At 47.3% G+C, this 16265-nt stretch overlaps 1 protein-coding gene across 2 annotated transcripts in view; it reads right to left on the bottom strand.

Annotated features, from left to right (window-relative positions):
- The window catches only part of ITGA6 (integrin subunit alpha 6), a 76347-nt gene extending 60591 nt beyond the window's left edge, over positions 1–15756 (bottom strand). For both annotated transcript variants that reach the window (XM_072961163.1, XM_072961162.1), the window contains exon 1: positions 15368–15756. In XM_072961163.1, the coding sequence (XP_072817264.1) occupies positions 15368–15549 (182 nt within the window). In that variant the 5' untranslated portion in view covers positions 15550–15756. The remainder of the gene's footprint in view (positions 1–15367) is intronic.
- Positions 15757–16265: the final 509 nt, after the last annotated feature.

Here is a 16265-nt window from a genome sequence, read left to right as displayed (position 1 = left end):
AGGAAATCCCACCAGCTGGGAGGAAGGACAGGCTTTCCACCATAGTCAAGTGAGGTACAGAGTAAAATGCAACGACATCAGAGAGAGGAACCCTCACCTTCACTATAAAATCCATGGCACTGACAGCATTCAGGGGAACATCTCAGCTACAGAGAAATGATACAAAGTCCTCACCCCTCGTATCCTCCGTTGAAGGACTGGATGTGCTCAGTTCGGAGGCATCCCTATATGCCCTGCTAAAGTGCGGTAAGGACCTTTGATAAATAGCTGCAGGGTTCAAATGCCTTTGTCTTGGATGCTGTGGACGCTGCCCAGCCCAGCCCAGCCCAGCCCAGCCCAGAGCGGCCACACCTGCCACGGAGGAGCGGAAGTGAGTCATGGCCTGAGTCAGCACCTCACCTTTCCTCTAGTCTAAAGCAAGAATCAGAGGTGTGACGGGAGCCTGGACCACTCATTCAGAAACAGAGTGTGGGGGGTCCTTGTGGGGGGCACACAACTGCCTCTGGGCTTGTGTCCAAACGCAATGCCAGGCCCAGTTCCTAATGGAGAAATACTTATCTTGAGATAGGAACTCAGGATGGCACCTTTTTGGGGGGAGGGGTTATGAGGGTTTTTTGTTTGCTTCTTTGTTTTTAGCAGAAATACTGGGGATTGAACTCAGGACCTCATCATGCGTGCTAGGCACTTGCTCTACCACGGGCTATATCCTGCCCCTCAAGGCAACTCTTTTTGATGAGTAAAGATTTTCAGAGAAGTTGGGTGGGGCTTGAACAGTTCTTTAAGCTTCCAGTGACATTTCATAAAGCAGACACCCTGGCTAGATGGATCCTGCAGGGGTGGGCACTGGGGGTGGAGTATGGGGTCCAAATGGGGAAAGACCTCTGAACAGGAGCCGGAGGACGGAGTTGCAGCTCTGTCGGTAGTTGGCTGTGGGGCCAACAATAAACCCTGGGCCCCCAGCTCTTGGTCTGTAAAGTGAAGGAGGTGTCTACCTTTCTAGATCATTCCCCAGGTTCCATCCTAACTTCTGCAGGATGGTAAAGAGATCCACAAACGCATTACAGGTAGTATTACTAGAACATGCCCCCTCTTTGTGCAGGTTAAAACACTAGGGCTTGCATGTGGATTTCTTTTAAAGCACATTTCTGATTTTACTTTTGAGTGACGCCTGTCAGGCTCCATGTCAGAGTTCTGGGCGAACACAGATCCCTCAGACCCAACCCCCTGCCTTCAGAGGGCCCACAATTCAGAACCATCAGTAAGCTTCTATTCTGACAGCTCCCAAATAGCTTACTAGAAGTTTCATAATGAAAACATCAGTAAGAACAAAGAAAGTCTATTAAACTAAATTCAGCAGGTTCTGGGCAATAGAGAAATTAGGCATTAGAAAACCAGACAGACAAGGAACACATGGAGAAGATAAACTGCTCAGGTATGAGATTAACATGGCTCTAAAGGAAGCAGGGGGTGGGTGGGAGTGGGGAGGATAGCATGAACACAGAAAATATTTGCAAGACAAACTAAAGCTGCCCTAACCAACAGGGACAGCTGTCAGTCTAATCTGATGTTCCTGAACACACACACACACACACACACACACACGCTTCTGAATTTCAACCCATGAACGTGCCACTGTCATATCCAACCTCAGCTTCACCTGGAGTCAGCGTGCCACCGAAATCTGTTTCATTTTAAAGCTACTGAGAGTTAGGAACGGAGAGTAGCAAGACGTAAGTCAGAAACAGCCAGGCTATTTATCTGTTGCAATTTTCTCACAACTCGGTAAAAGAATTACTTCCGTTTCTCAAAGGGTCTGTGTGAGGAATCCTAAGGTTCCACAAACGGAGCCAAGGACACAGCTGCAAAATTCAACCAGGAGCTGTCCTTTACCAAATTGGAGAACATATACTAAGCTAGGAGACAGAATTTCCAAAATCATTAATTTGTTAAACTTTTACTTCCATTGCCACTAATCTACATCAGCATATCATATCAGATAATAGGATTTAGCACAATTCTATGTTTAGGTACTTGAAGTTTGGTTTATCAATATTTTACGGCCTCACACTATGGCCATCCTGATTTCTGGGCACTCCAGAAGATGTTTAAGAAGTACCAGGGTGTTCACAACCATGTGGATATATTTAACACTACTGAACTGTACACTTAAAAATGGTTAAGATGGCAGATCTCATGTGTAAGTGGTACCAGAGTGTAAAGGCTCATTCTAAAGAAATGGTCATCCCACTTCCTATTTTCTACAATCTTTCACTGATTTGGGAAATTAAATCAACACCAAGGGCTTAACAAATGCCATTTGGGTATCCCTTTCTATTAGATTTGAACAAAAAGTGGACAAGCCATCAGCCTTGCTCTTGAGAAGCTCAAACCAGCAGGGATTGTGTCCATCAGGCAGACGTGTAGAGTGCCTCCCACATGCGGGGATTTGGCCAGGTCAAGAGGGCAAACAGGTGCTGTCCGATGTGCAAACACCCGTGTGTCAGCAGAGGCTAACTCATGCTGACCTGGAGAACTGACTCAGCTAGCAGTGCTATGGTTGTTTGGAAAGCCCCCAGTTAGCCGGGGTGACAGGGCAAGAGTGGCTGTATATTTGCTATTGCTATTCCATACCATTATGGGGGATGATATTTAAAAATGTAAGATGCTGCTCTATTGAGAGCAAGATCATGCCGTACAGGTCTAACTCCAGGGATGGGCCACATCATCAAAATGCAGGCATGTATGGAATAGCACTGGGTGGACTGGGCCTCGGGTGGCTCGGTTTCAGGGCTCATACTGCTACTACCGAGCTGTCTCTTGACTTTTCTGGGTGTCACTCATCCCTCTGCAGAGAAAGGGTTGGGCCAGTCAGTGCTTCTCCACCATTTTCACAGAAACCCTGGATGACGGAGGAGATGAATGGGTTTGGGGGCAGAGGCACAGCAACCACCAAGAGCTTGAACTGTCTTTAAAGCTTCGTATTTTATATTAAAAACTTACACTACTTCAATCTGCACTATTCTTAGATTTTTAAAAATAACTTACCACCAAGCTACCTCGGAAGATGTCCCCTAAAGAATTTGCAGCCCGCCCTGGGGTGACGGTGCTAAGGTCCTGATGAGTCACATCCTTGCGTAATTTCAGAGATGGTCTATTTATTTTCAGATTCAGATTTACCTCAAGCTACCTCTTTAGTCTATACCACTTATCCTGAAAGGGACTGAAAACTGACAGTACTTTAGAGCCCAAAGTATCATTCAGCCTTGTTTTCTGCATCCCTGACAGTTTGATGAGGACATGTGTCATTTCTATTCAGTACACGCAGTGAAACTCTCGGTGTGTGGACTAGGATTACAGAGACAATCAACTCGGCTAGTAGGAACAGGATGCCAGGCCCCAGCACCCCTGTGTGTTCCCGGCTCACTTCCAGCCTGCATGGCACACATCCACCTGTCAACGTCCTGGTGTCCACCAGGCCTGCAGGACACACAGACGTTGTGCCGTCCAAGACAGAACCAGATCTGGAGCTGCAGCTACTCCCACATGGAAACGCCCACTCAGCACAAAGTGAGCCTTTAACAAAAGTAAGTAAGAATTTAACAAAATAAGAATCTGTGGTTCTCTGTAGCTCAAATATAACATAAGAAACTGGAAATCCTTAGAGAGTTCTGCCCATCACCATTTTCTCCTCCTTCCACCAGGACCCATATTTCCCCTTACCCTCTTCTTCAAGGCAGTATTATAGTTCCCACCTGTCTGTGAACTGTCCCCAACTCTGGCTGTAGCCCAGCCCATGGAGCAACTTCACCTTTGACCTGACCCCCATAGGGTAACCTCTGCTGTCTGCCAGACTATGAAGACAAGATAGCTATAAAAACTCCCCACGTGAGGGAATTACACTCATGTTTTACTTCACGGCACTCTCAACAGTAAAGGCTGATGTTTCTTGGATGTGCCAGGCACTATGCTAAAGGCTTTATTACTTACCACATTTATCAATTTTTATTTTACCACGTTTATTTTTTTATTTTTTAAAAGTAACTTCTTTTTTAAAAAAATTTGGTTGGTGTGAGGAGGTAATTAAGTTTGTTTATTTATTTATTTATTAGGGAGGTACTGGGGATGGAACCCAGGACCTCGTGCATGCTAAGCACACACTCTACCACTGAGTTATACCCTTCCCCCACTCACCTCATTTAATCTTCACAACCCTACGGGGTAGTTACCATTAGTGCCTCCATTTTACTGATGAGGACAAGCAACTTTTCCGAAGTCAAGTCAGTAGAATGTGGAGAAGCTGGGATTCAAACCCCACATTCCTCTGTCTCTAGAATGGAATTCTTCCTCCTACGAGGCAAACTTCTACACAGATATTGAGTAACTTAGGGTTAATGATCTATTATTCACTGAGAAATTAGGAGCAACCAGAAAAAAAATCTCACAGTCTCCCACCAGGATAACTGCCCACTACCCACCTACCTGCATCTGTGCCCCTTTATTCAGTGATGAGATGAGCTACCTGTGCTCCAGTAACCAGGCTAACTTCCCCACTGGGTGTACCCCTCTCACCTACTGCAGACATCACACTGGCAATTCTCTCTCCTGCATTCACTTGGCCTTTCCTACTGAATTATCCTCATCAACAAACCAGCTCATTGTCATTTCCTCCCATCTTAAAAAATAGAAGAGAATTCCCTCTTAACCCCAGTTTCTCCTCTAGCTCTTGTCCTGCTCCCCTCTTCAGCAGAACTTAGAGTTCGTGTTCCTTGCTTCCAATTCTTCTAGTCTCTCACAAACTCACTTGCTGCAACCAGGCAGTGCGCCCACTCCACCACAAGGGTTCAGATACGGTCACCAAGGGCCTCCACATTGCTATTCCAGTGATGAATTCTCAGTGTCTTTTGACACAACTGATTGGTCACTCCTTCTCTGACATGACCTCATCATGTGGCTTCCAGGATAGCACACTGCCTAGCTCCCCACCTTACTGACCATTCCTCTCTGTCCCTGGTGCTGGTTCCCCCATCTCCCTAACCTCTACGTGGGAGTGCCTTGCAGCTCTGTCCACCACTTCCTTGGTGATCTCATTCATTCAGTCCATCCCTCTAAGTACAACCTAGAAGCACATGGCTCCACTATTTGCATCTCCAATCCAAACCTTTCCACCCAAACTTCAGACTTTTATTCAACTGCCTCCTCAACAACTCCACTTGGATGTCTAGACATGTCAAACCTAAGATTTCCAAAATTAAGCATCTGCTCTTTCCCCCAAATCTACTCCTTTTATAGTCCTCCCTAAACCACTGTATGACAACTTTATCCTTCCAGGTTTTCTCTCTTGTATCTAGTCCATAGGAAATCCTGTTGACTCTACTTTCAAAATATGTCCAGAATCCAACCACTTCTTAATATCTTCACCACTACCACCTTGGGCCAAACCACTATCATCTCTTACCTATTACTAAAAAGACCTTCTGCATTAAGATCACTGCATCTAAACTTGCCCTCATACAGTCCATCTTCAATAATCTAGCTGCTAGAGAAATCCATGTAAAACCTAAGTCAGAACCCTCTAATGGCTTCCCATCTCATTCCAAAGTAAAAGCCAGTCTTTCAATGATCTTTAAAGCTTGACACAATTTGGCGCCAAGGAAACTACATGCTTCCTTGCTGTTCCTGAACACGCTAGGCATGCTTCTGCCTGAGGGCCTTTGCACTTGCTGTTCTCACTGCCAGAAATACTTTTCCCCCAATACTGACATGGCTTGCACCTTCCCAGGGAAGTTTTCCCTGGCTGCCCGGTGGCCACCCACTCCCTACCCAACTCTCACTCTTTAGTCCCTCTCTCCACTTTAGTTTCCCCTATATCACTATTACCATCTAACATAATACCTTATTTACTTTATCTTTTCCATCAGAATCTGAGCAAGAATTTTATCTATTTTGTTTGCTGCTCTATCTCCAGCCCTAGAACAGTGCCTGGGCATTTATTAACAACTTTTACAGGGGAGGGGAAGCTGGTTATGGTTTTTCTAGCAAGTCCAGAGTGCTCTCCCTTCCAAGTTTTTACTTGGTCCTCATGCTCCAGTAAAGATAAAAATCCCTATTTTTTTAGGTTGAAATATAAAATATTCCTGTATATATACATGCACACACAAAGAAAGAAATGAGTTTACAGAAGACCAATTTCTTACCCTATGATAGTGAAACACCTTCTCAGCTGGCTTCTGGTTGGTGGCGCTGCTGACCTTAGGGAGTCACTGTCTCTCAGCACTCACCTTCTGCAATCATGCTCTAAGTAGGGGTCCCCAAGCTGCCTCTCCACACCCTACACCCTTTCTCAGTTCCCTCCCTTGGGCCTTTCCTAAATACAAGACTTAGGAAGTACTTTTCTTTCCAATCTGGCCAATCTAACATGGAATCTGAAATAGCTTTACCATGTGCTGGGCATTAAAACATTTCTCCAGCTGGCCCCCAAAGTCCTCCCTTGAGCTTTGGACCATCTAATTTAGTGGGCTTCTCCTTCAGTCCTCCCCAAGTCCCTGTCCTTGAGCCTCTAGAAGGTCTAACAGTGTCTAGACCCATCTCTTTCTGCACTTGTGGGTTCACATGAGACTATTCGTCACCCAGATCTGAAAGCCAGCTCTCAATTTTTTCTGAGTATTGTCCTAAATTGGCCCGTGGACCTACTCTCCCCAGCAGCCAGGAGGCATCAGTGGCAAAGCCATTTTCCTAGAATGAGGTCTCTGTATATCCATTTGATCACATCTAAGCCTCTTGAAGCTTTTCCTTATTTAAAAACTCTTAGGTTTATTTGTGTCACAGCAAAGCTGGATTCCTTAAGCCCAATCCATAGGTTTTCAAGACCTCACATTCACCCTAGGTTTTTAAATATCTTTTCTTACCTATCTCCAATCTCTCCAGAGCCTTGTAGAATTCTAAACATTTCTGTCTCGCTACTTCAAAACACCTTTGTTCTCGATGGGACAGGTGAAACTAACCTGCCAGTAGGAGAGGGGTCAGGTCATCATTTGACAGGACGTTATCAGTGGGAAGGGCACGTGGGAAAGATTTCTTCACTCTCCTCAGCAAAGAGGGAGAGCACAGAACTCCAAACTCCCAGTGTGCAGAATGGGCCAGCCATACTGCCGTCCCACACCCACACCATGGCTCAGTCTCATGGGATCCTCTGGTTAACTTTATAGCATGTTGCTTTATCAGGACCACAGAAGACTGATCCCTTATCAACGGCCGTATATCCTGAAGACAGGACTCTGATTCTTCAAAGAAAAGAGGTTACTTGATTCAGGAGACCTGCAGTTCAGTGACATCCTACCCTCTGGGTCTTAAATGTTTATGATCCTGTGTATCTCTCTCTCACACACACACACACACACACACACCGAATTAAAATAACCTCAGTACAAACGAATGTCCCTTTCAAAATGAACAGACCATAGCAACGTGGCTATCACCCAGGAAAGCAAGCACAGACCACGGGGACACAGGCATTACCCCGGGCTTTGTTTATTCTTCATATCACTAACCAATGTGCCCCTTTCAAATTATACCAAAGTTTATTTTTATTTCTATACTCCCGGGCTCATAAAGCCTATTTCTCTAAAAGGTTTTTCTTCTATCTGAAGTGGCTTTTCAAAAAAGTAATCTTCATACTGTACGACATGCAAAATACATCCAGCTGGTAGGCAAATAAACGCGCGCATCCATGGCTCCATGTCACTGGTTTGGCCTTCCGCACTCTTTCATGGCACTTTCCCCATTCCCCCTAATTCAGAACAGTTGTTTTTACCGCTTAATTGGTTTTAGAGGCTTAAAGGGGTTTTTTTTTTTTTTTGGCCAAGTTGGGATTAGGTAAAATGACAGTATCCAACACTAGAATCCAGCCTGTGTATGTGTGCACGCACGCGTGATGTAGGGAAGCTCTGCGGCTACACTGTGGCCTATGAAGGTGTCATTCTGCAAACACACCAACCGGGGAACAGGTGACTGGATTTGGAATTGTCCTGCCCTGTTTGTTTAAACAAAAAGCCAGACAGCAGCAGTTTACATGGCGATCATTCCACCTTGTTATTAGCTAACAGGGGCCCACACTGGTAGAGTCAATCGACCTGTGCCGGTTCAGGGCTAATTGACAACTAACTAGCCTCTTAATTTAGTACCAAGAGATCTCTGTGTGCAATTCTAAATACCAGTATAGCAAATGAACACAAATCTGCTAAAACACCACTTCCACACTTTGTCCATGCATCTTTCAATTTTAGGCAGCTTCAGCACTGACAATCAGATCCAGCTTTGCACAAGCTCCTTCTTAACATACATTAATGCCAAACAAAGGACTAAGAAAAACAAATCGTCATCAGCCTTGCCCTGGGTGGAGTGCAAATTACCCGGCCTGCCAGGGATAGGGGTGGGGTGGTACTTTCAAAGTCACAGAGGTTTGAGAATATCTGGAAACCAGACAGTTGGTATTCCTTATGAGTAACTCCACCCTGAATGAGTGTCCTATGCCTGAAGTCACTGCCTGTCCAGAACCTCAGCATCCCCTCACCGGTCTGCCCATTCATCTCCTCTGTATACTGAAACCCTGCTGGTATTTATATATTGCTTGGCAGCTACCAAAAGGCCACCAAAAGGTGAGGTGTACTTTGAGATGTACTCTGTACTTTTCTGAGATGTGCTTTCCAAACATGTTAACTGTAAAATGGAAGAGAAGGGATGATGTATACGTAAACCTGATCGAAATCAAACCCCCAAAAGAGAAAGCACACACCCTGCACAGGCCAGGAAGCAAGGAAGATGTGGATTTAGAAGCACCTTGTGCCACGTGACATGGCCACTTCACCTCTTAAAGCCTTGGTCTCCACATTTATTTAACAAACACAAAGTGCTTACTTTGGGCCAGGACTAGTCTAAGGTATAATTATCCTTACTTTACAGCTGAGGAAAGAGAGGCCTAGAGAGATTAGGTACCGTGACTTATAGTAAGAAATACATGTTTGGTTTCCATCTACAGTTCCTGGCACAGAGCTCCTAAAACCCTTGGAATTTCCTAAGTGAGGAGAGCGACAAAGGTGTCTTTTGTTATGTTAATGAGGTGGCTTCCGACTGCACCTAAGGAGGAGGGCTGGTTGCCAGGAGAACCAAGCACTTGATTATTAGTGGGTTGGAACTTTCAGTCCCACCCTCCTGACCTCCCGGGAGGAAGGGCTGGAGGTTGAGTTCAATCACCAATGGCCAATGATTTCATCAATCATGCCAGTGTAATGCAGTCTATAAAAGCCCAAAAGGCTTAAGTCCGAAGAACATCCGGGTAGGTGGACACGCAGATTTGGGGACAGTGGCTTGCTCAGAGAGAGCATGGAAGCGCCAAACCTTTCCCCTACGCCTTGCTCCGTGCATATGGCTGTTTCTGAATTATATCTATTTATAACAAACTGGTAATCTAGTAAGTAAAATGTTTCTCTGCATTCTGCGAGCTGCTTTAGCAAATTAATCAAACCCAAGGAAGGGGTCCTGGGAAGATCGAATCTATAGCTGGTCTGTCAGCTGCACAGGTGGCAACTTGGACTTGAGACGGGCATCTGAAATGGGGGACAGGCAGTCTTGTAGGACTGACCCCCCATCTGTGAAATCTGATGCGATCTCCAGGTAGAGAGTGTCAGAACTGAGTCGATTTCTAAGACATACTGCTGGTATCTGAGAATTGCTTGGTGGTGTAAGGGGGAAACCCCACACCTTGGACCCGGGAGCAGAGCTGTAGGTATCCTGCACAATGTCACAGCTAGTAAATGCCAGAGCAGGATTTGGTCCTATCTAGTTCAAGACTCTAGCTGGGATCTAGACTCTAGCTCTCGAATCTGCTCTTACTCACTACATGATGTGTTACCTTCTGCATTTAAAAAAAAAAAAAAAGGAAAGCTCATCTAGCTCAAACTCTATGAACAGATTCTTAAATCACATCTATGTAAACTGGTACAACAGATCTGGGCTGAGCCTAAAATTATATTTTTAAAATTAAATATAAAAAGATTCCCCAAGTTACTCTGATGACCAGGTAGGTTTAAGAACCCCTAAGGTTCCTAGTTATTTGACTCTAAACTTATACCCAAACAGAGAAGGGGAAGACGAGCAGTGGGGGCTGGCCCTGTTCCCTGTGCCTATTACTGGGGCTCAACCTTGACCACCCTCCCAAAAGGCCACTAGAACTCTGGTCCCAACACGTGATCCACCCAGATCACCATCCTACAGCTCTCACTGGAGGGGTCAGCAGCTTCCCCACCATTGCACTTGAAGAGCTACATACAGCCAAGATTCCCTTCCTGTCCATGAATACCTACAGCTTTAGCCATCAGCTCACAAATGCCCTCAACATGCTCACTTCTATTTGACCCGCACACCCTTGTCAAGTAGCTTTTGGGATCTTATTCTACAGCTGTCCTTCCCTATCCAGTCTCATTTTAACCACCCACAGATCCTGAGTACCCACTGCAGTGGAAGTCAGCCTGTATATCTGGGGTTAAGTTCGAAAGTCTGCCTTTAAGGCAAAAGTCAAGTGTAATTAAAAATCACTCATGAAAACCCCTTAGCTGGGACCTGGGCTCTTGAAAACTCAAAAACGAAGAATTAACGTTTTAGGTGTCTCTCTGCTCTACCACTACAGTTTCCCTTTCCCTGGGGGCAGCAAAGACCAATGCCTAATGGGGGCAGGGAAGGGCCAAGGGTTAAATAAAGGGCTTTCTCCCTCTCTACCCTGAGCTGGAAAAGTTGATTTCACAAGTTAAATTGAGTGTATGATCTGACTCTATTGTATTTGCAAGGCATATGGTAGGTGCTATCAGGCAAAGAAATGAACATTAAGACCCCTGCCCTCACATAACCTATCATTCAGTTGGGAGGGATTAGATCATTCTCTGAAAATGGCAGGTAACAGTTAAACAAAGCCATCAGAACTGGCAGGCACATGGTACTAAGGGCTACAGACCTTCAAAGGAAGAAGAAATGCTATAGTATGGGGTGGACTCTAAAGGCTTTCATGGAGAAATTTAAACTGGTTCTCACAACGATTGTTCTTTAAGGTGAGCTGACTCGGAACCAATCAGTGTTCCAGGTAAAACTGACCCTGTCATCTAAGCATAGGATAGTATTTTCTATCATGTCTCCACTGTCTACCTTAAAAGTGCCAAATAATTCACTGGCCACTCTGTCCACAGCCATACCCTGAGCCAAGGTCCTAGGGGAACCATGCACCACAGTTCCAGTACTATTTTGTTACAAAAGCTTAAATGTCATGCCAAAATAGAGTATTAAACAGCTAAGAACACAGTAACTGCTTCTTTACAATAGCGGAGAACTTTATTACATGGGCATTTCACCTGACTTTCCCGATATATTATTCATACCACAGGAATACTCCAACCCTTTCTTTCCAACCTTAAGTCATTGCTTGGATGAGCTCACACCAGCCTGGGTTACAATTAAACTTGTCTATTTCTGCTTTCCTGCAGAGTCCTAAGATCTTCTCTAAATCTCCCTGCCCATTTTGGCTTGTTCTCCACTCTCAGGACTTAAGGTGACCTACACAGTCCCTGGGTGATGGCCCTGAGCCACATGGCACTGTGAATGCAAGGAAGCAAGTGCTTAGGCAGACATCCTGGACATAGTTCCGATCCTGGGCTGGCTCCTGTCACCTCTCACTGGGCTTTTTCAGAAGGGGAAGGAGTGACAGGCAAAGAAGGAAGGACCCAGAAGCTGATCCAAGGCCAGCTGGAATAAGGGTCAACAGGAAGAGAGCCCAGGCACAGATATTTAATTAGACAGCCCTGACCCACATGGGGAGCAGCTTAATAAATCAGCCTAACAAAGTACATTTCCACAACTCAGATGCCGGCCAATTTCTCCAGGTCTGAAGGATACTTCTGACTTCTCCTTTTAGAGGTGGAATGAGCATGAGTCAGAAATACCAAGTTCAAATCCAGATTCTGCTAAGATTCTGCTTAAGGACTTGTGAAACTTGAGACACTTCCTAACTTTCGGCTTCAGTATCTTCATCTGTAAAGGGAGCCAGTCTGACTAGATGATCTCTAGTTTAGTAAACATGAATTTTAAAGCAGGAACATCAAAGGTCTGCAAAAAATCAAGAGCCGACATTACAGAGTCACACCAGCAGTGATAGTGGGCCTGGAGAGCCTTGGGACGACAGCAGTCATCAGAAACTTCCCAAGAGAACAAAATGGTGACTGGGACATACCCAGAATTGCTCCATGAGAATATCACTTATTCTCACTTAATATCACTCTTCCTTTCAGATTCTGTCCTGTAGACAGTCACACACAGCTATTCCGGGAAGAGATGGATCTAAGAGGGATGGATGATTCAGAGGACGGACATACCCACAGACATCATCCCATACTGTCTACCTAGGCCGGGGTGACTCAACCTTAACTACCTAAGAGAAATGAAAGATTCCAAGGCGCTCAGACCCTGACCTCAGTAACTGAACCAACCATCTAATAATCTTTTGGAGCCTGAACCTTCTTTAATACACAGCCTAAAAACCAGAGTGAAGTTTTACGGTCTCTATTCCAGTTTTACAGTCCCCAAAGTTTTTGGAACACCCAACATGTTTTAAGGCTCTCAGATACAATATTATTCTGTTATAAAGTCTTAACCAGAGTTGAAGATGTTATTAAATATTTAAATAGCACTGTAGAAAAGTTAACCCACAAAAATCTATGGTGGTTTCCATAATGCTGCATTCATCTGGTCTGCTCACACATGTTTGATACTTTACTTCACCTGCCTCAATCAAGTCCTTTGTTAAGAAATTTACTTTTGTTACAAGTCTAATTAAGATGGATTAAAGTTAAATTGCTTTGAAAACGGGTTTCATAGTGTGACTAAGTTTAAAATTACCCAAACTGCAATAACCTTTGGCTTTCCTCTTTGACAGAGTGAGAATCACAGGATGTTTAACACCTGTAGAGTAGCAGGCACACAGTAGGGATTCAATTACTGCTTCTAAATTTATCGCGATTAACAGCTATCACATAGTCAGCAAATACCCATGCCAGGCAGGAATTAAACACTTTTCATATTAACTCTTAATACTCATAACAACCCTATTAAGCAGTAATATCTCCATTTTACAGATAAAGACACTAAGGCTCAGACTAACAGCTGTTAAACACTGAGAAGGAATTTGAGCTCAGGTCTCTCACCAGGTCCCTGAAATACTCCCACTGAGCTTTTCCATAAAGTGCAGAGTTTAGGAAGCTGGCCCATGAGTCATGGGATCTCATCCTCACTGGCTGTTATTTATACCCACACCCTTTACTGACAAAGGTGATAACTGATGTGGGTATGGCCCGTGTGTGCTGGTTCTCCCAAGAGGGCCAATGCTGTTGCAATACTTGACCAAAAGAAGCGGGGCAGGAAGCGGCTTTTGACATAAACCACAGACCCCTAAGAGTGTGGTTACTGCCACACTTTAAACTCTAGGGAAAGATACAGTCCCCTTAAAGTGGGCCACCTCCCTCTGTCACCTCTAAGAAGAGCATTTCTAGAAGGCATCAGGGCTCAAACACAGGCCTACTCTCACCCTTGCAGCAGCTCTAATAACAGAGAAGCCCACCAGCAAGAACAAGTTTTAGCAAGCATGCTGCTACCCTTAGTGACAGAGATTCCTGGCTGAAGTCACGTTTCACAAGTCTCCATCCCCAGGGTATTTTCTTGCCCCAGTCGTTCCCCTGCACAGTGTTTGCTGGAACAAGTATTTCAAGGAAACCACCAGCTTCAGTAGGCGACTGGCCCAAAGAATGCCAATGACAATGGATTCCCTCTGCTGGCCCACAATCATTTCTGCACTAACAAGTTCATTCTCCATATGGGTGGATGCACATTTATTTACACATGCAAGGTTTCAGAGACACTAAACGTCATCCATTAACTGAGTTAACAGAAACCACCTTTCATTTCAAATTTACAGCTTAACAATGATTTCTACTGAGAGAAAGCAGAGTATAAGCAGCTGGCCAAGCCTGCAGACCACCCGCCCTCAGCCTCCCCACCCCCAACTAATTTCTTTGCTTCGCTGGCAGGTGTTATCTGAAAAATCTGATTTTAAGATTCAGGGGCCCACAATATTCACTCATTCCAAAGTTCTTAATTGCTGAAATCAGGAGGTCTCCTCCAGCCCTAAAATTCCATTTCCCTCTCACAAACACAAAGTCCTCTCTTTTCTGTGGCCGCACTTTGCATTCTCCGGTCTGTTGGTCCTGGAAGGACCTCAGTTCAACCAAAGGCCTGGGGGGAGGGGGAACCTTTTGTGAAGTTTATTTTTCGGTGGCACAGATCAAGAATGCAGCCCCACAGCGATTAAGGCGACTAAACTCCCAAATACCCTCTCCAGCCTAAGTAGTTTGATCATGTGGGAACCCAACACTGTCTAAGAACGAAAAGGAGAATCTCAGAGTGCCGGTCTCCACTTCCTCCAGGGAGGAGCGCCTCTATGCCACGGTGGGGGGTTGTCACTTCCAAACCTTGTTTGCAAAGCCCCAGCCCAGAACGGACATTTTGCTTTAACCCCTCGGCAGGGCCTGCCCAATGCTGGGCCCAGAGGGTCTCGGGTGGCGCCGGAAGCTTTGGAGTTTGGGCGGGGGCCGGACACACCACTAGGGGGGTCTTGTTTTCTCAGCTGATAGAGTCCCGAGAACAGGTGCTTGGTTAGTTCCATCTTTTAAAAAGTGGGGGAGGGCATGCAAAAGTCTCTCCTACTGGGGCACCCGCCCTTCGGAGAGAGCCACGCAGGACGTGATGAAAGGTGACTTTCCAACTTCTCCGCGGCACGTGGGTCTGCGGGGACACGGGGTGTTCTTTGAGTTTGGAAAAGGCCTGGATCTCCCTGAACCACCCTCCCAGCCACCTCACCACAGCGATACGGCAACCTCTCCACTCCCACGTCGCCCCCGCCCCAAACACACACGTGAAGCTCGGCGAAGCGTGCCACCTGCCTGGTTCCCAGCAAACATGCCCGAAGGCAAGGACCGCCCGAAAGCACTTCGTTTAAAAAAAAAAATGTAAACTCTCCGAGGACAGCCCCGCCTGGCACCGGGACGCGATTCGCAGGGGTCGACCCCCGGCTTCTCCTCCTTCCGGGGCTGAAAGGGGGGAGGCGCGGCGCCGGGCGGGGCCGGAGGCGAGCGCGCGGGGCGCCGGGCCCCGCTCCCGGCGGGGTCGACTGTGTCCCGGGCGGGCGGGGCAGGCGGGCCGGCGGGAACGCGGCGCGCCCTCGTCCAGGTTCGCGCGCGGCCCGGCGCCCCGGTGGGGTGGGCAGAGTCGGGAAACTCACAGCCGCTTGTCCTCGGGCTGCAGCTGCCAGTGCATGGCCAGCGAGAAGCCGAAGAGGCTCCCGGGGTCCCCGGTTTTCTCGATCACATTGTCCTCGCGGGTGTCCAAGTTGAAGGCGGCGCCGAGCCGGGGCAGGAGCCCCGCCGACAGGTAGAGCAGCCAGAGCTGCCCCGCGGCCGCCATGGGCCGGCGCACGGGGAGAGGAGCGGGAAGCTGCGCGGCCGCCTTGCGCTCCGGGCCGGGTTGGAGGCTACGGCGCCGCTGCCGCCACGGCCACCTCGGTCTCCTCTCGTTGCCGCGCCCGGCCCCACCCCCGGGACGAGTCGTGCTCTCCGCCCGGCCGCTCCCCCTCGCGGGCAGCTCCCGACCACTGAATGAGCCCGTTGTTCTCTGGAGACTCGCAGGCGTTTTATCAAGTGACGAGGACGCCGGCCCCGCCCCGGCCCTCCCCACCCCTGGCCCCTCCTCGCGCGCCCGCCGCCGGCACCTTCCCGGCCGGCCCGGCTGCGGTGCGGCCCGTCGCTGCTCTTCGCCGCCGCCCCGCGCTGCCTGGCGCACCGCACCTGGCCCGGAAGCCGCGGCGGGGAGACCCGGAGGCGAGCTGCGGGCTGGGCAGCCCCAGGCCGGGGGTCCTCCCGGAGAGAAGCCCTTTAATTGTACGGTTGCAATTTCGGCGCAGAACTGGAAAGGCGTTTATTACCTGTTAGCAAGGCAAGTCTCTGTGATGCGCTCGCCCTGATCGCCCGATCAGCGGGTGCTCGCTGACCAAGGCCCACGTGCAAATGCAGTCTTTCCTCATTCATTCCCTCACAGACCTAACCGTCAAAAAGAATAACAGTGCAAACCTTCATAGTGCTGTGCAATTTACAACGCACAGCTATTATTTCATTCTCCTAACA

Source organism: Vicugna pacos, chromosome 5 (genome assembly GCF_048564905.1).
Source record: "Vicugna pacos chromosome 5, VicPac4, whole genome shotgun sequence".
NCBI lineage: Eukaryota > Metazoa > Chordata > Mammalia > Artiodactyla > Camelidae > Vicugna > Vicugna pacos.
The sequence above is the reverse complement of the archived record's forward strand: the minus strand, read 5'-3'. Positions and strand labels throughout refer to the sequence as shown.